Source organism: Oncorhynchus tshawytscha, linkage group LG10 (genome assembly GCF_018296145.1).
Source record: "Oncorhynchus tshawytscha isolate Ot180627B linkage group LG10, Otsh_v2.0, whole genome shotgun sequence".
Lineage (NCBI taxonomy): Eukaryota > Metazoa > Chordata > Actinopteri > Salmoniformes > Salmonidae > Oncorhynchus > Oncorhynchus tshawytscha.
The window spans coordinates 66,265,158-66,288,610 of NC_056438.1; the positions used below are offsets into that span (position 1 = coordinate 66,265,158).

Here is a 23,453-nt window from a genome sequence, read left to right on the forward strand (position 1 = left end):
GGCCAAAATACCAGCAACAGTGTGTGAAAACCTTGTGAAGACTTACAGAAAACGTTTGACCTCTGTCATTGCCAACAAAGGGTATATAACAAAGTATTGAGATAAACTTTTGTTATTGACCAAATACTTATTTTCCACCATAATTTGCAAATAAATTCAATAAAAATCCTACAATGTGATTTTCTGGATTTTTTTCTCTCATTTTGTCTGTCATAGTTGAAGTGTACCTATGATGAAAATTACAGGCCTCTCTTATCTTTTTAAGTGGGAGAACTTGCACAATTGGTGGCTGACTAAATACTTTTTTGCCCCACTATATGTAACATAGCTGGACAGAAATCAAATACAGGTCTGGTTGGTGCAGGATGATCTGCCATTGGGTCTGGACATGAACCAGTCCTGATAACTCAGCTGTGTGGGATTTGAGCATTCCTCTGTGTCACCAGGAGAACATCAGAGGACACTATGGTATTTGATCCTGTACAGCACAGGGAATAGGAACACACATTCCTCTACGGCCTGCTTGGACAGCAGGAGACAGAGAGGTTAGAGATGAGATCAGAGGTTAGAGATGTGATAAGAGGAGATCAGAGAAATAATGTGTGTGATAGAGAGATCAAAGAGAGGACATGAGAGAGGGATTCATGATAGCAAATAGGCCTAGGTGTGAAAAAGTGACAATGGGCACAATTTCAAATTCTTATAAACTTGCATAATATTTCAAGATGACTGTTTTATTGCTTTTCACAGGTTGACTTTCTGTCAGTGCATTTTTAACTCAGTGTCCTGTGGATAGTACTGTAGGCCATATTAGATTTTCAGGCCAGGACTTCACATCTTAAATACTGGGAAATTGCATTCATTTCCTACATCTTCCCACATGCGTCAACTCAAGATGGATAGTGTCACCACCATTTTGCATTTGATAAATCACGTTCGAGTTCAGACTCTTTTCACCTAATAGGTGTATTGGGTATCTGGGTCCAGCTGATTTTTGGAATCAACTAATTTGGGGTGTCTGATATCATAGTCGTATCCACAGTCTCTACTTGATATTATATTCAGTCTAATCCAACCTCGGTGTTGGGATTACTGTCTGCTATTTCAACAGGTTGGACAGTGGCACCTCTTGGTTCTCCGTCAGTCATTCATAAGGGCCATGTACTCCCTCTGGTGGACATGGAGGCGCAGGAACACAGAGTACTTCTTCCTGTAAAAGCTAAGAGAGAGAACAGTTCCTCTAGTCAGATACTAGAACATTATAAAAACATTATTAGAATGACATCATTAGAGCAAAATTGATAACAAATATACTTTCATATATCAGTAGTGATGTTTCCAACATTAATGTTAATTCATCATTGTACCCAGCACATGCCTCCAGCACAACCCACAGATGTTTGACCAATGAAACCCAACACTGATGCAGGCCAGTCTCTCGTCTCACCTCCAGAGCTCGTGGTCAGGCTGAACAACTTTTCCCACTTTGGCCATTTTCTCCATCGCCTCCTAAAACATGCATTCATAAACCAAGCAGTGATCCATAAATCATACACATTGAGTTTTGATCTGGAGAGGTGAGGTCGAGAACAGCCCATCACCTGGTTTGAAAAGGGAAGGCTCAACTGTCTATGAAGTTTGTGACATACAGTACGTAGGCAGTACAATTCTCCTTTCCTGGCCTTATAGTTATCCTTCTGTATAAGCTCTATAGTTCACACTGCCCTGTCATCCCTAGTCCGTCATCCCTAGCTCAAATCCTCAGACAGCACCAACTGCATGAGCAGTTATGACTCCAAATGAGGGGACAGGTGCGACCCTGTGCAAACAATAATACACATTCTTATTTTTAGCACGTCTGGCTTATGGGGTGGGCCACTACCCGGTGTTCAGTGGTATGCTGCTGAATGCCACAGAGCGACACCCCCAGAGCCCTCTCTTTAGATAGCTATCTAGCCACCTCCATGTCATCTCACCAGACTTTGCACAAGTCTCCTCCTTGAGACACGGCAAGGGAATCTGTGCATTTCTCCTTTACCTTAGTTTCTCTCCAGTAGATGGTAGTATGGAGTCAGGAATGAGCAGCTATGATGTCCAACTAAATATTCTACTGCTGTGTTTATTGTGTATGTGTGTGTTCTGCACTCACCAGTATGGAGCTATAATCATGGGAAGCACAGGCACCTAGGACTGCTGCTCCCACCAACACAGCCTCTGTCTGGGCAGGAAGCACCAAGGGCAACCCTGAGGAGACAACACACAGTATTGTTACATCCCTTCATAAGCACTCAAGTTATTTTACAAATAAGGAATTAATAGGAGTGTTTACTCACTCTCTTCATAATGAGAAATATACATTTCTAAATAATAATTCAGAACCTCAACTGAAATAATCTAGGTTAGTTTTCAGTGGGGGTGTTTCTCAAGTTCAGGTTAGGTAGTACTTCCTGTTTCACATGTTTTACAGCTGCTGGACACAAACTAGATCACCCTCCATCACCAACCTGTGGCATTGGCGTGTATCTGCACATAAAGAGGATTCTTACTCAACCCCCCACACAGGAAGAGGGTTGTGATGTCATGTCCTGCCTGTGTCATGGCCTCTAGGATATGCTGGGTGCCCAGCTGAAAGGAGAGAGGCAGGAGGGGATTGTTACGATATGTAACCAATCAATCAATCTAATTAGTTTATAAAGCCCTTTTTACAATTTACAGGGAGGACATACTCCTCTGGCTATCATAACCACACACAATCATTTAGGATAGGATAATCTAGGTACATATTTCAAGTAATGTGTGACATGTTTATATTAAAATGTAGTATTCAAGCTTTTGGGGGTTTCAGAAAAGCGCTATGGATTATTAGTAGTGAAACTCACAGCCAGTGCCTGTACAGTAGCAAGGTAAAGCAGGGCCAGGTCATCCAGGGTCTGGGACAATGGCAGCCCAACCACCTGTACACACACAGAGCACCTTCAGTACCACTTAGAAAAGCTTTGTTGGGCATTCATAAAGGATTCATAAGAACTAAATAGATGCTTCACAAATAATTTATAAGCAAAGTCATACAGGTCTGACATTTTGACACTTTGGCATAAAACCCTTCATTGGCTTTTATATAGTGTAATGACATTTGTTTCTGAATTATTTCTGAGCCCAGAGGGTCAGAGCCCTAGCCTGGTCCCAGATCGGTTTGTGCTGTCTTCAAATCAAATACTAATAAAAAATTAAAAGTATTTGTCAACGGGTGTAGTCTTTACCGTGAAATACTTGCTTACAAGCCCTTCCCAACGACGCAGTTTAAAAAAAAAGGTTTTCACAAGAATGAAGCTATCTATATACAGGTATTACCAGTACCAGATCAATGTGTAGGGGTTACAGGTATTACCAGTACCAGATCAATGTGTAGGGGTTCCTGGTATTACCAGTATCAGATCAATGTGTAGGGGTTCCAGGTATTACCAGTACCAGATCAATGTGTAGGGGTTCCTGGTATTACCAGTATCAGATCAATGTGTAGGGGTTCCAGGTATTACCAGTACCAGATCAATGTGTAGGGGTTACAGGTATTACCAGTACCAGATCAATGTGTAGGGGTTACAGGTATTACCAGTACCAGATCAATGTGTAGGGGTTCCTGGTATTACCAGTATCAGATCAATGTGTAGGGGTTCCAGGTATTACCAGTACCAGATCAATGTGTAGGGGTTACAGGTATTACCAGTACCAGATCAATGTGTAGGGGTTCCTGGTATTACCAGTATCAGATCAATGTGTAGGGGTTCCGGGTATTACCAGTACCAGATCAATGTGTAGGGGTTCCTGGTATTACCAGTACCAGATCAATGTGTAGGGGTTACAGGTATTACCAGTACCAGATCAATGTGTAGGGGTTCCAGGTATTACCAGTACCAGATCAATGTGTAGGGGTTACAGGTATTACCAGTACCAGATCAATGTGTAGGGGTTACAGGTATTACCAGTACCAGATCAATGTGTAGGGGTTCCTGGTATTACCAGTATCAGATCAATGTGTAGGGGTTACAGGTATTACCAGTACCAGATCAATGTGTAGGGGTTACAGGTATTACCAGTACCAGATCAATGTGTAGGGGTTCCTGGTATTACCAGTACCAGATCAATGTGTAGGGGTTCCAGGTATTACCAGTACCAGATCAATGTGTAGGGGTTCCTGGTATTACCAGTACCAGATCAATGTGTAGGGGTTCCTGGTATTACCAGTACCAGATCAATGTGTAGGGGTTCCTGGTATTACCAGTACCAGATCAATGTGTAGGGGTTCCAGGTATTACCAGTACCAGATCAATGTGTAGGGGTTCCAGGTATTACCAGTACCAGATCAATGTGTAGGGGTTCCAGGTATTACCAGTACCAGATCAATGTGTAGGGGTTCCAGGTATTACCAGTACCAGATCAATGTGTAGGGGTTCCTGGTATTTGAGGTAAATATGTACATAACAGGCAGGGTGACTAGGCATCAGAGTAGATGATACTAATAGTCTAAATAAAGACTAGAGTAGTGGCAGCATATGATGTGTGAGAAAGTGTGTATGTGTGTGTTGACAACTCCTATTGTCATTGTCCTTGCCCAATGATGATAAGACTAGGCAAGATAGCATAAACAGATCTGGGAGCAGTCTATCAGATCCCTGAGCCAGAGGTGGTCTCTCCTCACCGCGCCCCTCAGAGTGGGGTCTGCCAGGGGGGAGCGGTTGCCATGAAAGTCTGGCCAGACGTGGAGGCTGGAGGCCAGCAGCTCCAGGGGAGCCCCCAGGTCTTTAGCCATGGAGGACAGGTGTCTGTTTAGGTAACTGTAGATATGCTCCCCACTGCAGGGAAATATAGGTGATATGTTACACTTCTACTTTGTATTATGTTGCTGATTGACAATTATTTGTGTAGAAAGGTGGTTTCTCATTGGGAATTTATTTTGTAAATTGTATCAAGTAATTGACTTCTCAGCTGCTATTGGAACAATGTCTTTGAGCAATAGTAAATCAATCATTTTCTCGCAACAGAAGATGGCACAAAAATGTAAAAAATGTTTATGAGCGAGAAAAACTGGTTTTCCCATTGCCCAAGACGTTTGTCAATTGACATGTCAGGACAGGTGATAACAGACAGTTACACCGTGCTCTTAGTAGGTTAGTGGGTTCATATGGATTCTAAGCATTCTGAGCCTACATATCTGGATAGAGTATGCGGTTCATGTTAAGTGTGTATTCTGTACTATTCCATGTGAAATGTATGTTGTTGTTTCAATGGATATGATTTTGCTGTAAATAGCTGACCCTTTCACCGCCTGCTCCTGTAGCTGGGGGTAGGCTACATGACCTTTCACCACATGGTCAATCTGAGGTTGGAGAAAAAGAAAAAAAAGAGACATTATGGTTTTGTGGGTGTGGTTTGAGCAACGCTAGTCATCGAGGCGTACTGTGTCAGACAGTTCTCAGTGTATAATGCATATGTAGCAGATTACTTCAGGTCACAGTTCACACATGGACAAAGTCACAATTACAGACTGAGACACCAGGTGTATGGGTTCTTGGGCCAATAGGTGACATGAATTAATCAATTAACTACTGGGTAGAGAAGAAAAAGCAGTAGTTCTGTAGGGCCATAGACCAGTAGTTGAATAGGCCTGGTCTAGTAGAGTAGGACCCAGGGGAGCAGAGCTGAACTGACCAGTCTTCCAGTAGCACTCTGTCCTCCCTCGTTGAGCCACAACTCAGGCACCATGCCGGACAGGTACGGTCCCCACACACCCGGTACAAACAGGGGCCCCTGGCTGATCTGAACACATGGGGACAGAATAACACATAGAGGCTTCAACATAGCATCAGGCCCCCTCACCTCCCCCTACTAGAGCTAGATGTTAAAACTCATGACACTAGACTCCAGCTGAAGGATTCAAGAGGTTGCAGCAGATCAGGGTCTACCCCTCATGATTGGTCACCAGGAAAGACTGCTGACCAATGGCATTGCAATACTATTCGCCATGCTAGATAAACATACTTGGCTAAGATGCAACCTGGGTTGTGGGTTGGATTCCTGCATGGGCCCCACATACTGAATATGTCTGTCACTGTCAATGTTCTATAAGTCACTTTAGATCAAATTTGCTAAGTGGCACATATTATATTATATGACAACACGAGCTGTTTAAGTCTAACCAACACACCGCCATGTGACAGGAAGATGTTCCACAGATCATGGCCATGCGCGACGTGATTGGCTGGTCCTCACAGGGCAGGGAGAACCCCCTCACGTCTGCACCAATCACACCTGAAACCAGAAAACACACCATATTCTCATTATTTACATGGTTAAAAATGTGGGTAGGTCACGTACCAAGAACATTTGTACATTTACATTTCTATCAAGTACAGTATGTTGTGGATTCCTTTATATTTCTCATTCCCCTGCCTACTTGACATTTCCACTACGTTTTGACCTTTTGCAAAGTTCACTGAGAATTCCCAAAACACATGTATAAAAACAAAATAAAAAATGATTCTAAGTTGTTCCTGCCATAACCTACCCGTTGGAAGCTGTGCACAAGGCTTCTACTCATTCTCTTTTTATCACTAAGAACACATTTGTTTGACAAGCAGAATAAAACATCCTTTATGATTCCAAAACATGGGTTTTATAATAGCCAATGGGGAGACTGGGCCACAAAATGGAGGATTGTTAAATCAGTATCTTCACTCTTTGAAGTGGGTCTGTAACCTCCACGGTGGAATATAGTGTTGACATTTACTGCTGGGATAATGTTTGCCAAGCTGGTTCTAGTTTTAAATGTGGGAGGAGGTGGGGAAGAGGAGGCACACAGAGGTGAAGGAGCAGAGTGCATGTACATGTCTGACATGTACAAAGGTTTAGAACAACACGGAGTGTTTTAGACTTTCACGTTTGACCCCATGCAATTGTAATCAGCAGAGGTCCCAGCAGGAGTCAAAAGTCGAAGTTCATGAGCAGTTTAACTGCCTAAACGAAACCAGATGACCAAGGTCTGGTTAGGTGACTCATCCAGGTGATGATAATAAACTCAAACAAACTGAGCTGCTCACAAAAACATCTTCAGTTGTAATCTATATTTTTATTAAATTCTCATCTATAAATTGTTAGCGGCAATATGAAGCACCAGTGGTATTCGCAAAAACTATTTTGTGACTAAAAACAAAAAACAGGAGGCCCTTGGAATGAGTGTCTACCTAGGCCTCCAGCGTGGGCATCGATGAGGGAGGCTCCCACTGCAGTGCCCGTGTCCAGCCCCAGTTCGGCTGCAGCTTCTTGGGTAAGGCCTTCTCCCACTGGGCTCCCTGGACAGCAGGTCACACTGCCTAGGTGGGTGTGGAGAAACACACATTGGCTGCAGAGAACAACCACAGGTAGGTACTCCCATTGAGAAATCAAAACCAACTAGTGCTGAGTTTGATATTTCTTATTTATCTTTAATTTATCCAGGAAAACTCCCTTGATGTTGAAAACCGGTTCCCTCTGCTCACCTATTTTGGAATGGTCGTTTTCCAGTAAGTCCTCCAAACCAATGGCTGTCCAGAAGCTAGTGTCCCATTTTTCTGTGGGGCAATAGGTCCACTTACAGACCACAGTACATAAGGACCTGAAGGATAAGGGAGAATCTGTCTGATACACACACTGGGACTGGTCAAGATACACAAACACGCACACACACACACACAAACCCCCTCTCCTTCTGTTCTAAAGCTCACCTGGCCAGAGAAGCTGTGGCTTTCCAGGACAGGAAGTCAGGGAGGTCCAGAAAGTGGGCAGCGTCCCTCCAGCATGTCGCTCTCAGGTTCTGACCAAAGAATTATGAGTAAGGGGAAAATGACATAAAACCAGGGCAATAAACCTCAGCACTAGCCAATCAAATTCCAACAATAAAACTGTCTGTTGACTTATAGTGGGTGACCTCTAACCTCTTTCAGCCAGAGCAGCTTGGGGGGCTGCATCTCTGGTGACATTACCCCTCCCACCCTGCTCAGGACCCTGTGGCCAGTGCTGGTGATGCGTGCAGCCTGCTCTGCAGCGCGATGGTCCATCCACATCACCACGTTCCTCTCAGCCTCACCTACACACAGGGCAACAGGGAGGGGAGGAGACATTTTGACAAATACGTAGTTGAAACGTTGGACTCAATAAAACTGTAATAAATCTATTTTGAATCATTCCCTCACTCACCATCCTGGTTGACAGCTACAGGCTGAAAGTTCTGGTCCAGGACCACTAGGGAACAGGTGGCATCAAAACCCACCCCTCTGACCTGATTCCTCTGCACTCCCTGGGTCACTTTCTGTCATAGGAATATGCTGTTGGTTACATGTTGATGTTTATGTTTTGTATTGCTGCTAAATATGCAAAAACATTGCAAAACATCAAAAAGTATTCAAAAAGGTCTTGGAGTTAGACATCATACTAATCTACGCCAATAATTAAAGAAATTCCAAGAGAGTACATCACTTTGCAGAGCACTTTAGTCACACCTGAACACAGTTTCTAACACCTACCCGGACTGTGCTACAGCACTTAGCCCAAATGTCAGTGGATGACTGGACATAATGGTCTGAGTGAGGTTTCCAGATGGTGACCATCTCCTCTGCAGTGGTCTTTACTTGGCCCTCCCTGGTGACTAGAGCAGCCCTCACACTGGCTGTGCCCACGTCCACCCCCACATAGTACCACTCTACTGGGTCCGACCCAGCCATGTAAAACACCTGCAGGACAGAGAGAGCGGAATCATTAAAAATAGATTACTGGTGAAGAAGGTTTTTATGGCATGTCTAGGGATCTGTTTTTAGACATGCATATAGGTTATGGTCTAAAAGATTATATTAAAACATACAAACCTATTGTGTTTGTTTAAAAAAAAAGATATAAGAAATAGTCCGGGTTGGGTAGGTTACTTTCTAAATGTAATCTGTTACAGTTACATGTCCAAAATTGTAAACAGTAATGTCACTTTTGGATTACCCAAAATCAGTAACGTAATCTAATTACATTCTGTTACTTTTGGATTACTTTCCCCTTAAGAGGCATTAGAAGAATGTGGCGGATTAGCCTAGTGGTTAGAGCCTTGGACTAGTAACCGGAAGGTTGCAAGTTCAAATCCCCGAGCTGACAAGGTACAAATCTGTCATTCTGCTCCTGAACAGGCAGGGCAGGGCAACACTGTTCCTAGGCCGTCATTGAAAATAAGAATTTGTTTTTAACTGACTTGCCTAGTTAAATAAAGGTACAAATTAAATTAAAAAATGAGACAAAAATGAATGTTTACCAACTGAATGAAATCTATTCCAGGATAAATCAATGTTAAAGTTTACATAGCTGGCCATATATGGATGTTCAATTTAACTTTATGGGTTGGTTATGTAGGCTTCTTCTAACCCATCGCTTTCTACTACATATAATAATACGATTAAATTATATCTTTACATTAAAAAAACAAAGTCTATCAGAATTCCAGTCATCCCAATAAATGTTATATCCCTTGATCTTCAAGAATTGGACTTGCACACTTTACCAGCATGGCTACCACAGCATTCTGCAGCGATACACCATTCCATCTGGTTTGCGCTTAGTGGGACTATCAGTTGTTTTTCAACAGGACAACGACCCAACACACCTCCAGGCTGTGTAAGGGCTATTTGACCAAGAAGGAGAGTGATGGAGTGCTGCATCAGATGACCTGGCCTCCACAATCACCTGACCTCAACACAATTGCGATGGTTTGCGATGAGTTGGACCACAGAGTGAAGGAAATGCAGCCAACAAGTGCTCAGCATATGTGGGAACTCCTTCAAGACTGTTGGAAAAGCATTCCAGGTGAAGCTGGTTGAGAGAATGCCAAGCGTGTTCAAAGCTGTTATCAAGGCAAAAGGTGGCTACTTTGAAGAATCTAAAATACATTTTGATTTGCTAACACTTTTTTGGTTACTACATGATTCCATATGTGTTATTCCATAGTCTTGATGGCTTCACTATTATTCTACAATGTAGAAAATAGTAAAAATAAAGAAAAAAACTCTTTAATGAGTAGGTGTGTCCAATATTTTGACTGGTACTGTATGTACAGTGGGGAAAACAAGTATTTGATACACTGCCGATTTTGCAGGTTTTCCTACTTACAAAGCATGTAGAGGTCTGTAATTTTTTATCATAGGTACACTTCAACTGTGAGAGACGGAATCTAAAACAAAAATCTAGAAAATCGCATTATGATTTTTAAGTAATTAATTTGCATTTTATTGCATGACTAAATGAGCGAGCAGGATTCACATCAATGCACTATGTAGATATCAATAATAAGTGGCATCCGTATCGCCGAGGCCAAACCACTGCTGTCAACCTTCCCTCAAAGCGTTTATTCAAATTGGATCATCTTTGGATGTCGACAGCAGTCGCACCATTGGAAGACATAGTTTGGACTGTATTCTACAAAAACCTTTTCCTGCTCTTTTCCCGCGATCCATCAAACCCATTTGGTGTGTCATCATAGTGGTCTCTGACTTGTGGTCAAACTTGCTCAACTGGAACAAATTTACATTTGCGCCTTTTTTCAATGCTGATTCGAATGTCATTGGGAAAACAGAGAAGTGTCAGATTTTTTCTCCGCAAACATCCTTTCTGAATTGAAATGTAATCCTCGAAGTAATCCTCGTTTTTCAAAAGTGTCTATAACCCGATTACAGTATGTTTGCTGGTAGTGTAACGGATTACAGTTACCGTTTTTGTAATCCTTTACATATAACGGATTACATGTAATTCGTTACTCCCCAACTCTGGAAATAGTGTACTACGCATAAAACAGTATAGATAGATATTCACTAGCAACGGGATCATGTCGTTTTCCTGTTGATAGAGTGTGAAAGTACTAAAAGTGTTGCACTATGCGTGAGTGATCGTTGAAGTGATACAATGTTGCTTTTACATTTTTGGAATCAATTTGTTATATTTCATTCCGGTCTCGGTTCAGTCTGGTACATTTGACAATTCACGGTGTAAAAAGCGACTCCCTAAACATTTGATTTAAACAGGGTCAACCCGACACGAAACTTTAACAATTTGCTCGATACATTACCTGACCTCGAAGATCACAATTTATGTCGATAACTTCCACGAAATCACTCTTTGATGATTAGCTAAATGTACTTTGATTTCCAACGGAACGCGTTAGTGACCAAAAATGGTAAGTCGTTAATGGTCTCGCATAGCAGGCCAGGCAGCGGGGGATCTCTTTGGTTTGTTCAACTGAGAGTTTGTAACACTGGCAGCTCGTCATTGTACACACACAAATCTGAATTTACACTAGCCCACTAAATCAGATTTACAATTTTAGTTTAATTTCTAAAGTGAGGATATCAAGAAACCCCTATTTTTGTTAGAGAGGGAGAATAGAGGAAGGAGAGGACAGAGAAACAGATGGTGCTTAACAAACACTGCAGACATGTTTAACACACACACTGGTGAGTGAGTAATCTAACTTTCCTCTATTTATGATCAACACATGCTAAGTGAACTCTCCACATTTTGGTCTGAACAGAGCACAGACAGGAAGAGTGTTTTCATGTACTGAGCGTCCATCGCTACAACAAAGGACAGCTTGTAGCAGCTGGGCCGGGTTCTAAACTAAACTCTTGATTAGAAACCTCCATGCAGTGGAAGCAGCTGGCTGAGCCAGGGGAGGAAGGTGGTGTTATCTAGAGGTTACCCATCAGGCCACTGGACAGGAAACAGGGACAGAGAAACAGGAAGTATGGCCGGGTCAGCGGTAGGTTGATAGGAAAATTCCCCGCTACAGTTATAAACACAGGTGCGTGCTGGGGGAAATGTGTAAACCTCTTTTTATCTTCTATAGGGAGCTGCTGCTGAGGGACTGCTGTGAAACTAGTCTCAAGTACTACTAGCTTCATACAGAGAATGCATGAGTGTGTGAGGGAGGGAGGGCGAGAGAGAGAAAGAGAGAGAGCATGCGCACATGTTTTTGTTTTTTGGCCTGTGTTCATCTGGTGTGTCCCTGTGACTGTGTACATGTTTGTGGGATTGGAATGTTGTCATTGAACCCATTTGTTGTTAGTATCATTATTGTGACAGGAGGAACAGACTTTCCTAAATATCCCAATCTGGAATTCCAAGTGAAGGTGTCAAATACCTCCAAATGGTGGTGGTTGTTGTGCCGTCAAGGCAACCTGAGGGCAAGCATGTCACTTCAGGGTTAACCTCAGTTTGTGGCCTGTGGCTGAAGTCTGTCCACTTATTTATAGTCAGGGTTAAATAGAATGTGTTGAATATTGCAAGGAGTGAGCAGACAGAGTTAAAGCTCACGGCAAGGCCCGAGCAGAGACACAATACCAACACTATCAGTCAGACAGTTTGCTTGAGACTGAGGAGCACCTCTTTGAAGCCCAGTGAGCTCTACTGGAACTGGAAGGAGTTTCTCCACATACTGCACATGAAAATCCTAAATATAATAAACCATAGACTACACCTATTTGGGGAAATATTTCATGAAAAATAAAGTTACAGAGTTGGCTCCACTTTACATTCAGTAATGGTAATACCTCGGCTATGTAGTTGCATGGTAGTAACTGTGTAATTACAGTGTAGGAAGGAACACATTGTTGATACAGTTTCTTATTTGTTATACCTATACTCTGTACACCAAACACCCCTTAAAATGTGAGGCACAATGTTCTATTTGATATTTACTTGAACATGATCATTCCCCTTCATAAGGTATCACCTGAAAAACAAAACAACCCCCCTGCCCACCATCACTCTGTCACACGCACCAGAAGTATATCACATTTCCATGCTTTCACCCACGAAGTCAAAGAGCAAAAGAAAGAAAGCAAATATTGTGAAAGCTGATTTTAAAAGGTATTCTGGTCAACCTGACTGAGATTGGGTCACAAAATAAAGCGGGTAAGAAGATATTCAAAAACAAAACGTAATCCCAGAGGACAACGTTCCTTTTACTGCATTACCTAATCCCATCAGCCTTTGCGGGAGGCGGGAATATGGCTGGTTGTCAACGCAACATGCATGTCATTAAAAAAGTAACGCCCATCACATCATCTCAAACCAATAGGAAGCCTCATACATGACATCATTGTTATTTTCAGTATAGCAGCAGCTTAGAAGTGGATAAAGTTCGTCTCCACGTTGGAAGTGGTAGAAACTACATTGTGTCGAGTCAGACACCGTATCTGCTTAAAGAAGAAAAACCTTATTTCAATAGGCGAATCGAATATTTTTTCAATCCTAATTGAAACAAAGACGCCTATAGATTGAGGAAGTAAAGTTATTTTGTTTGTTTGATACTATTATTTTATAAAGTCTCAAGAAAAGTTTCCACATCGGACATCAGGAGTTGTCCTCCGAGTTGAAATTCGAAAACTACTTGTCCGAGGACTGTAAAAAGATTGGGGACATCAGATTGCAATTTATCACTCCATATTGTTTATTGTAATTCCGACCTTTGATGTTTGGATTATTATTCCAGCTATTATATTCGCGATAAAGGCCCGTCAATTGATGCCCACCAAGATGGAAGCTACATTATATGACGAATCTATAAATGGTCAGCAAGGCGCAGTGGGCGGATATCATGGGTTTAACCCGAAAACCCTGAAGCAGAGCATGACACTGAACCTCAACGACCCTAAAATGTTTAAACCTCATCTGCGGGCGAAAGCTATCGACATCCTGACATCCCCTGATGTGGGATTATTAAAACTGGCTTCCCCTGAATTGGAAAGGCTTATCATCCAGTCCTGCAATGGGCTGACGACTCCGACCCCAACTCAGTTCCTCTGTCCCAAGAACATCACCGACGAGCAAGAGGGTTTTGCGGAGGGATTCGTAAAGGCGCTCGCGGAGCTTCATTATCAACAGCATATGCCCAATGGCAGCTCTGACGCTCAAGCCAATGCTGCCAACAACATGGCACCCTCATCTACTGTGTCGGACAGTCCTATACCCTACAGCTGCACCGTGCGCCCCGACCCACCTGAATACACAAACTTGGGCACTTTCAGTCGGGCTGTCAGCTCTGCGTCGGCACTTAACGGCGACCGACACTCCTCCGCTAGTTACACGGCCGTCCCGTCCCAAATCCACGTCGAGCCCCAGCGGCCACCCCAGCATCCACGGCTACAGCATGCTCGGCTACAGTCATTCAAAGAGGAGCCCCAGACGGTGCCCGAGATGAGCGGCGATACCCCTCCGCTGTCTCCTATCGACATGGAGAGCCAGGAGCGGATAAAAGCCGAGAGAAAGCGCTTGAGAAACAGGGTGGCCGCGTCCAAATGCCGGAAAAGGAAGCTGGAGAGGATCTCGAGGCTGGAGGACAGGGTCAAAAACTTGAAGACCCAACACACAGAGCTGGTCTCCTCTGCCAACGTGCTCCGGGACGAACTGGCACTGCTCAAACAGAAGGTCATGGACCACGTTAACAGCGGGTGCCAACTCATATTGACGCAGCAGCTCCAGGCGTTCTGAACGGCCAAATACTGCGCTTTGAGCGAGAGACATTTCATTGTGGGACCAAACGCAGCTCCTAGAGGCGTGATACATTACTTCGTCTTTGCGCCTGACAGAGTGGGGACAATATAAACTTATTCGTGGAATAATTAGGCTAGTGGTGGCCAAGGCCAACAAACAGTGCCAGTGCCTGTTGTCCTATGAATTGTCTAGTATGTAAATAGTCCAAGTCTAGCACTGAATTTTCTCACCAGCAACAAGTTGTACAATGTAACACTATGAGACATTGCGTTATTGACACACCTTGTGAAAGGACTGACTCACAGGTGTGTGTAGGCTAGGCTACTAGGACTGATACAACTTCCTTACTTTCTTAACATTTACACATTAATACCATTTTGTGAAAGGGGTATAACAAATGTTAGATCTGAATTAATACTTTATCATAACTGTTTTTATGCCTTTTATGCGAAATGTATGTATAAACGACAAAATATAACGTGGAATAAAACTTCTCATTAAGGATATTGTCGCGGTTATAATTATTCAGAATGGAGGTTTCAATGTCGTTTTATTGACAGGGAAATAGGTCAATAGTTCAGCCTAGGATGAACAGTGAATTAATTCAATGTTTGTTGACAGTGAAATATGGACAGACAGACCATTGAGTCACTTCTGTGTAGTGTAATCGCTTGGTAGTGGACCGTACTCCTCGACAAACGATTGGACGACATCGTGTCGGAAATGAGCAGCAAGCAAGCCAAATATGGCAAGAGAGCTTGGTGAGCAGCTACCTTGTCTATGACGGGTGGGTGTTGGAGACACTCTTTTCACGGCACTTTGATACCAAAGTTACTTTTTCGTTGCAGGTTAGGAGAATTAACGTAGCAGGTTAAGGTTAGGAAAAGAGGTAGGATTCGCGAAAGTGTGCCTAAAATACGGTGTTCTGTTGAAAATGCTGGTCGGTAGTAGACCTAGTAGTCGTACCAAAGATGGTGGAAAAATGTAGATAGTTCACGCAGGCCGTTTACCATTGGAAAAAAAAAATGGGAGCATTATTGATTTTTTTTGTAGGCAGAAACTCCGCTATGGTTCGTTGAACAAAGTCTACGGGAAAAGTGAGTTTTTTTGGATAAACGCTTAAAATAAGGTGGGGTAAACACAGGTTTAGGGGAGCTTATACATTTTGTTCTATGAGATCTTCATCAGCTAACGTGGCTTCTTTTTTACACTGAAGCTTTTATGTAAGACCAAACTCACATAAAAGGCTTCATAGTTCATAAAGGTCATGTTAACCGACTAACTATTCTTTCTCCATTAATTTTGCCCAAGGCTGAACAACCAGAGGTAAATCATTTGTTTTTTAGGTCTACAAGCTCTATAGCAGCTGTGTCTGGCCTACTTAGTTAATTGAACCGAAGAAAACAAGAGTGGGGTGTAGCACTTCCTCTTCAGTCTCTGGACATAGCACTGGTGGTGTTTTACAGAGCACAAGTGCACATGAGTAATGAGGGGGACCATTCTACACACCTATTCCCAAAGATTACACATTTCTATTCCACCATAGAAATAGATACACTATTTCATTAATAGAAGTTACAATGGAAGATTATTTAGTAATCTATTTTAATTGAAGATTAAAAATAGGCAAATTATGAACATGTAATAGGAAAAAATGTATTCAATAAAACTTGTGCTAACAGAAGTGTAATATTTTTTATTTAATTTTGCCATTTCTGACTGATATTAAAAACAATTGGTGAAAAAAATACAAAACCATTTATACACATTTGCATACATACTATGATGCATGCATCGCTGTGACAAAATACAGTAAACAAGGATCCAAGTGTAGTTCAGGCATAATTCTGCAAGAGCATGTCAATATCAAAATAAAAGGGGCCGCAATATTTGTTCACAGAGGTGTGGGAAATACAAAAGTAACACAAAATTAACTAACAAAATAAACTCACCCGAAGGTCAGAAATGCACCCAAACTTGTTAACAGTGCATTTAAAAAACAGTCAGAGGTTATGGGAGAGATGTGTGTGCATGTGTGTAGACATGTTAGTGCCTTAAAAAGCCATGTCTGTGACCATTCCACAACACTGGGACTTCCTTTCTTTCTCTACATTACAGGTCTGTGAGTCTTCCACACCGATATACATCTAAGGCTGGGTTTACACTCCACCAAGCGTTCTAAAACGTTATTGACACTAGTGTAAAGTTGTGTTGCGTGGTGAATTGGTTCCACTCCCTAGTGGAGTGTTAATCCAGTCTTAGAGATCATCCTCTCCCTCTGCTTCAAGGCAGGGTATAGGGCCCACATAGGTGCTTCAACACTGTGTTCATCTCTCCATTTGTCTCTGCCCTACCCAACCACGACCTGTCTGCGTGTCCACCTGACCGTCTGTGTGTCTCAGCTGACAAGCAGGCCGTCCTTCCCTGCGTGGCGTTGGCGGTGCACATGGTCCTGCTCCAGCTCCTCGTGACTTGGGTGCCACAGTCGGGACAGGATACGCTCCATGTTCAGGGCATACATGGTGTGAGAGGGCATCACACCCCGGTGGACCTACATCAAGGAAAAACATATACATTAGCAATAAAGTAGTTTGCTTATTTGATTTCACACACATTTACATAAATACCTTCTGTTCAGCTTTGCCTTTTGATTAGACAGAATAATGAGTTTGTTTGAATGCAAGTAAAAAGGAAATCAATTAAAATATCAATGTTTTTGGCTATAGGTACAGTGGGGCAAAAAAGTATTTAGTCAGCCACCAATTGTGCAAGTTCTCCCACTTAAAAAGATGAGGGGCCTGTGATTTTCATCATAGGTACACTTCAACTATGACAGACAAAATGAGAGAAAAAAATCCAGAAAATCACATTGTAGGATTTTTAATGAATTTATTTGCAAATTATGGTGGAAAATAAGTATTTGGTCAATAACAAAATTTTCTCAATACTTTGTTATATACCCTTTGTTGGCAATGACGGAGGTCAAACGTTTTCTCTAAGTCTTCACAAGGTTTTCACACACTTGCTGGTATTTTGGCCCATTCCTCCATGCAGATCTCCTCTAGAGCAGTGATGTTTTGGGGCTGTTGCTGGGCAACACGGACTTTCAACTCCCTCCAAAGATTTTCTATGGGGTTGAGATCTGGAGACTGGCTAGGCCACTCCAGGACCTTGAAATGCTTCTTATGAAGCCACGCCTTCGTTGCTCGGGCGGTGTGTTTGGGATCATTGTCATGCTGAAAGACCCAGCCACGTTTCATCTTCAATGCCCTTGCTGATGGAAGGAGGTTTTCACTCAAAATCTCACGATACATGGCCCCATTCATTCTTTCCTTTACACGGATCAGTCGTCCTGGTCCCTTTGCAGAAAAACAGCCCCAAAGCATGTTTCCACCCCCATGCTTCACAGTAGGTATGGTGTTCTTTGGGTGCAACTCAGCATTCTTTGTCCTCCAAACACGACGAGTTTACCAAAAAGTTCTATTTTGGTTTCATCTGACCATATGACATTCTCCCAATCTTCTTCTGTATCATCCAAATGCTCTCTAGCAAACTTCAGACGGGCCTGGACATGTACTGGCTTATGCAGGGGGACACGTCTGGCACTGCAGGATTTGAGTCCCTGGCGGCGTAGTGTGTTACTGATGGTAGGCGTTGTTACTTTGGTCCCAGGTCTCTGCAGGTCATTCAATACTGGGATTTTTGCTCACCGTTCTTGTGACCATTTTGACCCCACGGGTGAGATCTTGCATGGAGCCCCAGATCGAGGGAGATTATCAGTGGTCTTGTATGTCTTCCATTTCCTAATAATTGCTCCCACAGTTGATTTCTTCAAACCAAGCTGCTTACCTATTGCAGATTCAGTCTTCCCAGCCTGATGCAGGTCTACAATTTTGTTTCTGGTGTCCTTTGACAGCTCTTTGGTCTTGGCCAGAGTGGAGTTTGGAGTGTGACTGTTTGAGGTTGTGGACAGGTGTCTTTTATACTGATAACAAGTTCAAACAGGTGCCATTAATACAGGTAACGAGTGGAGGACAGAGGAGCCTCTTAAAGAAGAAATTACAGGTCTGTGAGAGCCAGAAATCTTGCTTGTTTGTAGGTGACCAAATACTTATTTTCCACCATAATTTGCAAATAAATTCATAAAAAATCCTACATTGTGATTTTCTGGATTTTTTTTTCTCATTTTGTCTGTCATAGTTGAAGTGTACCTATGATGAAAATTACAGGCCTCTCATCTTTTTAAGTGGGAGAACTTGCACAATTGGTGGCTGACTAAATACTTTTTCCCCCCACTGTACATCATGGGATGGTACAGCCAATTGAAGCTGCTATCTCCTCACCTGTAACGCTTCCAAGAGATCAAACATGCTGATAGGAGGGAGGGGCGCAGGGAGACTGTCACCAGAACAGGCCAACAGGAGAGCAGCCTGCTGCTCAGTATTGTCTGGTGACACCTGAGTGGGTGGGCCCGCAGGGAGAGACGCACTGGGAGGTGGGCTGGGGGACGAGGAGAAAGACAGCGGGTCAGTACAGACATTGATTCAAGAGCATAAAGGTAATCTATTAGTATTGGGTTGGCGCCCCCCCTTGGGTTGTGCCGTGGCGGAGATCTTTGTGGGCTATACTCGGCCTTGTCTCAGGATGGTAAGTTGGTGGTTGAAGATATCCCTCTAGTGGTGTGGGGGCTGTGCTTTGGCAAAGTGGGTGGGGTTATATCCTTCCTGTTTGGCCCTGTCCGGGGGTATCATCGGATGGGGCCACAGTGTCTCCTGACCCCTCCTGTCTCAGCCTCCAGTATTTATGCTGCAGTAGTTTAGGTGTCAGGGGGCTAGGGTCAGTTTGTTATATCTGGAGTACTTCTCCTGTCTTATCCGGTGTCCTGTGTGAATTTAAGTATGCTCTCTCTAATTCTCTTTCTTTCTCTCTCTCAGAGGACCTGAGCCCTAGGACCATGCCTCAGGACTACCTGGCATGATGACTCCCTGCTGTCCCCAGTCCACCTGGCTGTGCTGCTGCTCCAGTTTCAACTGTTCTTCCTGCAGCTATGGAATCCTGACCTGTTCACCGGACGTGCTACCTGTCCCAGACCTATTATTTGACCATGCTGGTCATTTATGAACATTTGAACATCTTGGCCATGTTCTGTTATAATCTCCACCCGGCACAGCCAGAAGAGGACTTGCCACCCCACATAGCCTGGTTCCTCTCTAGGTTTCTCCCTAGGTTTTGGCCTTTCTAGGGAGTTTTTCCTAGCCAACGTGCTTCAACACCTGCATTGCTTGCTGTTTGGGGTTTTAGGCTGGGTTTCTGTACAGCACTTTGAGATATCAGCTGATGTACGAAGGGCTATATAAATACATTTGATATAAAAGGAAATGCTGCCTGGCGCCCAACACCGCAAAGGAGTTCTCTCTAGGAATAACAAGAAAACCTTACAGAATGGTGCAAAAACGATGCACTACGTTGCCCTTTTTGCACCTTGCCATTTGTAAATTTAAAATATAGGTATTTGACAGACCTATATCCAGTGATACTTTTTGCAGGGTGCTGTACTGGCAGCTCTCCTGCCTCACCTAACTGTTACTACTTCTGCTTCATGCACATACAGCACAATATGCACTTTATTCTATTCTTTATTCTATTCTTTATTCTACAGTCAGCTACTTACCAGGATGTAATTTTCTAATAATAGCATTGTAATTACGTTTCAGTTTCTTTGCGATTCATTGACACAAATAGTTAGATATTTAATTGAACATTCTTCTAGTTGATGTGAGGTAGATGACAGTGGAGAGCTGCAGACAGTTGACCTCTGACTTCCTTACCATTCAGTGACAATTTGGTAGGCAGCCAGGCTGTTCTTCAAGTAGGGCTGTGGGGTGACATGACTGCCGAAGGCGTAGGGGAAGTGTCCGTCACGCAGCCGGTAGGCCTTCCTCCTGGACACCACAGCAGTCAGCACATCCTTCAGGTGGTTCTGTGGTAGTGGAGGGACAACAGGTTAAATACAGTAGTAACCTAGAGAATCCTGAGTGGACTGCTGATGTTGGAGGGGGTACAAAGGGGGAAGACAAAGCATGTATCAAAGCATAAAATAATCTGTCCTAGGTTCAATCCCAATACACACACCACCACCCCCCCTCAGTTTTGCACGATCCCTTGAGCCCATCGAGTCAGATTGGCATCCAAATTCAACTTCGGGCGAGGCGTAGTGCCTTTTCAGCCCTCCAGTTGGCCTTCCAAACAAAGTGAAGAGGGATGCAGACTTCCTATCGAGTCACAGACTGAGAGATTCCCAAAACTCCCAAGGCTGGAGAGTTGCTTCCAAAAAAACAAAAACACTAGGATGGAAGCAAATGTAAGTAATTACAACTTCATAACAAATCATGCAAAAAAATGTAGTTAAGAGGAATATATTAGTTCATGTAGAAACAAACGATTATGCATATTTTTGTCAACGTTAACTTGTGAAAATGTCTATTTATCAAGCTACAGTGCATTCGGAATGTATTCAGACCCCTTCCCTTTTTCCAAATTGTTACATTACAGCCTTATTCTAAAATTGATTAAATAAAACATTTCTCAATCTACACACAATGACAAAGCAAAAACAGGTTAAGAATTATTTGCTAATTTAAATTTAAAAAAACTGAAATACCTTATTTAAATAAGTATTCAGACCCTTTGCTATGAGACTCGAAATTGAGCTCAGGTGCATCCTGTTTCAACTGATCATCCTTGAGATGTTTCTACAACTTGGAGTCCACCTATGGCAAATTCAATTATTTGGACATGATTTGCAAAGGCACATACCTGTCTATACAAGATCCCACAGTTGACAGTGCACTATCAGAGCAAAAACCATTCCATGAGCTTTGAGACAGAATTGTATCAAGGCACAGATCTGAGGAAGGGTACCGAAACATATCTGCAGCATTGAAAATCCCCAAGACACATAGGCCTCCATCATTCTTAAATGGAAGAAGTTTGGAACCACCAAGACTCTTCCTAGATCTGTCCGCACTGCCAAACTGAGCAATCGGTGGGAGACGGGCCTTGGTCAGGGAGGTGACCAAGAACCCAATGGTCTCTCTGACCGAGCTCTAGAGTTCCTCTGTGGAGATGTGAGAACCTTCCAGAAGGACAACCATCTCTGCAGCACTCCACCAATCAGGCCTTTATAGTTGAGTGGCCAGTCAGAAGGCACTCCTCAGTAAAAGGCACATGACGGGGCGGCAGGTAGCCTAGTGGTTAGAGCGTTGGACCAGTAACCGAAAGGTTGCTTATCGAATCTCCAAGCTGACAAGGTAAAAATCTGTCTTTGTGCCCGAGCAAGACAGTTAACCCACTGTTCCTAGGCAGTCATTGCAAATAAGAATTTGTTCTTAACGGATTTGCCTAGTTAAATAAAGGTTCAATTAAAAAAATTAAAAAATGACAGCCAGCTTGGAGTTCGCCAAAAGTCACCTAAAAGACTGACCATGAGAAGCAAGATTCTCTGGGCTGATGAAACCAAAATTGAACTCTTTGGCCTGAATGCCAAGTGTCACATCTGGAGGAAATCTCGCACCATCCCTACGGTGTTTTTCAGCGGCAGGGACTGTGGGACTAGTCAGGATCGAGGGAAAGATGAACAGAGCAAAGTACAGAGAACTCCTTGAAAAGCGCTATGGAGCAGGTTAGGACCTCAGACTGGCACCTTCCAACAGGAGAATGACCCTAAGCACACAGCCAAGGAGTGGCTTCGGGACAAGTCTCTGAATGTCCTTGAGTGGCCCAGCCAAAGCCCGGACTTGAACCCGACTGAACATCTTTGGAGAGACCTGAAAATAGCTGTGCAGCGACACACCTTACTTGTGTAGTGCAGGATAAAAACATTTTAAAAACTATATTCTATGGATGTGAAGCTTTGTAGCCAATCTCTATATGGACACAAATGTTTGGTATAAATATTAATTCAGAACAGTTTTAATTACTTCCACTGGTTAACCATTAATCCCCAAGAAATTGCAGAAAATGACAGTGAAGAAAATGCGACTGTTACTTGTCAAACTGTTATTATGGAATTAAAGTCCTACTTCAGTACTACTCCACATTGAACCAAAGCCAGAAGATATGTAGATTAGGGCACATTGTTGTTTTGCAGTTCTTTCATTTGTTGCTCATATGGTAAGAACATATGCTGCATGAGGGAAAAAAAAATCTATTAATTTTCTCTTATTTAACCAGGCAAGTCAGTTAACTGCCCCTGAACAACTATCTTGCTCAGGGGCAAAACAGATTTTTACCTTGTCAGCTCGGGGATTCGATCCAGCAACCTTTCGGTTACTGGCCCAATGCTCTAATCACTACGCTACCTGCCGCCAGTACAGGCATTGTGATAAACAAGGCTTGACGTCAATGAATTGCGTGGTAAACAATCCTTTGGCGGTTTCTGCTGTGCGCCAATGATGTAGAGATGTCCCATTTCCTAGGGTTATGATATCTGTCCCTACCACTAGTTGCTCCATTTGAGGGACACTCAAATGATGGGGAGGGTTAAGGGGGGGGGATTGGGATTAGGCCCTAGACTGAAAACAGGACACCTACAACCCTTCTCATATCTTGTACCAGTATAGCGCACACATACCTCCACAGCGTGGATCATGGTGCTGACAGCGTCCTCCATGACGTTGTCTAGGCCCAGCTCGAAGGCGGTGACCATCATGCGGGCCTCCAGCTGGCCACGGGTGGGCAGCAGCAAGGTATGGGCACTAAGTTTCAGTTCGTCCTCCTCACCCCCAGCCTCCCGTGGGCTAAAGGGCTGGGCCGCACTCAGAGGGTTCTGGGGCTGGAAACGATGCTGAAGATGCCATGGGTCACACACACACAGCATTATACTTCAACAGAAAGATGATCTA

The 23,453-nt window shown here is 43.2% G+C and overlaps 3 protein-coding genes across 6 annotated transcripts in view; 1 reads left to right on the forward strand and 2 right to left on the reverse strand.

The window, feature by feature from the left end:
• Positions 1-713: 713 nt before the first annotated feature.
• fggy (FGGY carbohydrate kinase domain containing) lies at positions 714-11,265 on the reverse strand. Of its 3 annotated transcripts, XM_024435978.2 has the most exons (16): positions 11,126-11,263; positions 8,556-8,762; positions 8,230-8,341; positions 7,968-8,119; positions 7,758-7,846; positions 7,533-7,648; positions 7,239-7,367; positions 6,203-6,306; positions 5,707-5,814; positions 5,313-5,374; positions 4,697-4,850; positions 2,880-2,954; positions 2,505-2,625; positions 2,150-2,244; positions 1,448-1,509; positions 714-1,219 (listed from the first exon to the last, which is right to left on the reverse strand). In XM_024435978.2, the coding sequence occupies exons 2-16, from the start codon at positions 8,751-8,753 to the stop codon at positions 1,141-1,143; spliced, it is 1,656 nt and encodes a 551-aa protein (XP_024291746.1). In that variant the 5' UTR covers positions 8,754-8,762; positions 11,126-11,263; the 3' UTR covers positions 714-1,140. The 3 variants fall into 3 exon arrangements, with proteins under 3 accessions (XP_024291746.1, XP_024291747.1, XP_024291748.1); XM_024435979.2 differs by lacking the exon at positions 1,448-1,509 and having other exon boundaries at positions 11,126-11,265; XM_024435980.2 differs by lacking the exon at positions 11,126-11,263 and having other exon boundaries at positions 8,230-8,357; positions 8,556-8,647.
• Positions 11,266-13,194: 1,929 nt separating this feature from the next.
• Positions 13,195-15,054, forward strand: LOC112260691 (transcription factor AP-1). The gene has a single exon (XM_024435986.2). The coding sequence runs from the start codon at positions 13,582-13,584 to the stop codon at positions 14,545-14,547; it is 966 nt and encodes a 321-aa protein (XP_024291754.1). The 5' UTR covers positions 13,195-13,581; the 3' UTR covers positions 14,548-15,054.
• Positions 15,055-16,231: 1,177 nt separating this feature from the next.
• tada1 (transcriptional adaptor 1) overlaps positions 16,232-23,453 on the reverse strand; it is a 31,360-nt gene continuing 24,138 nt past the window's right edge. For both annotated transcript variants that reach the window (XM_024435985.2, XM_024435984.2), the window contains exons 5-8: positions 23,183-23,395; positions 20,379-20,530; positions 18,894-19,050; positions 16,232-17,101 (exon numbers count right to left, since the gene is read on the reverse strand). In XM_024435985.2, coding sequence (XP_024291753.1) covers positions 16,949-17,101; positions 18,894-19,050; positions 20,379-20,530; positions 23,183-23,395 — 675 coding nt within the window. In that variant the 3' untranslated portion in view covers positions 16,232-16,948. The remainder of the gene's footprint in view (positions 17,102-18,893; positions 19,051-20,378; positions 20,531-23,182; positions 23,396-23,453) is intronic.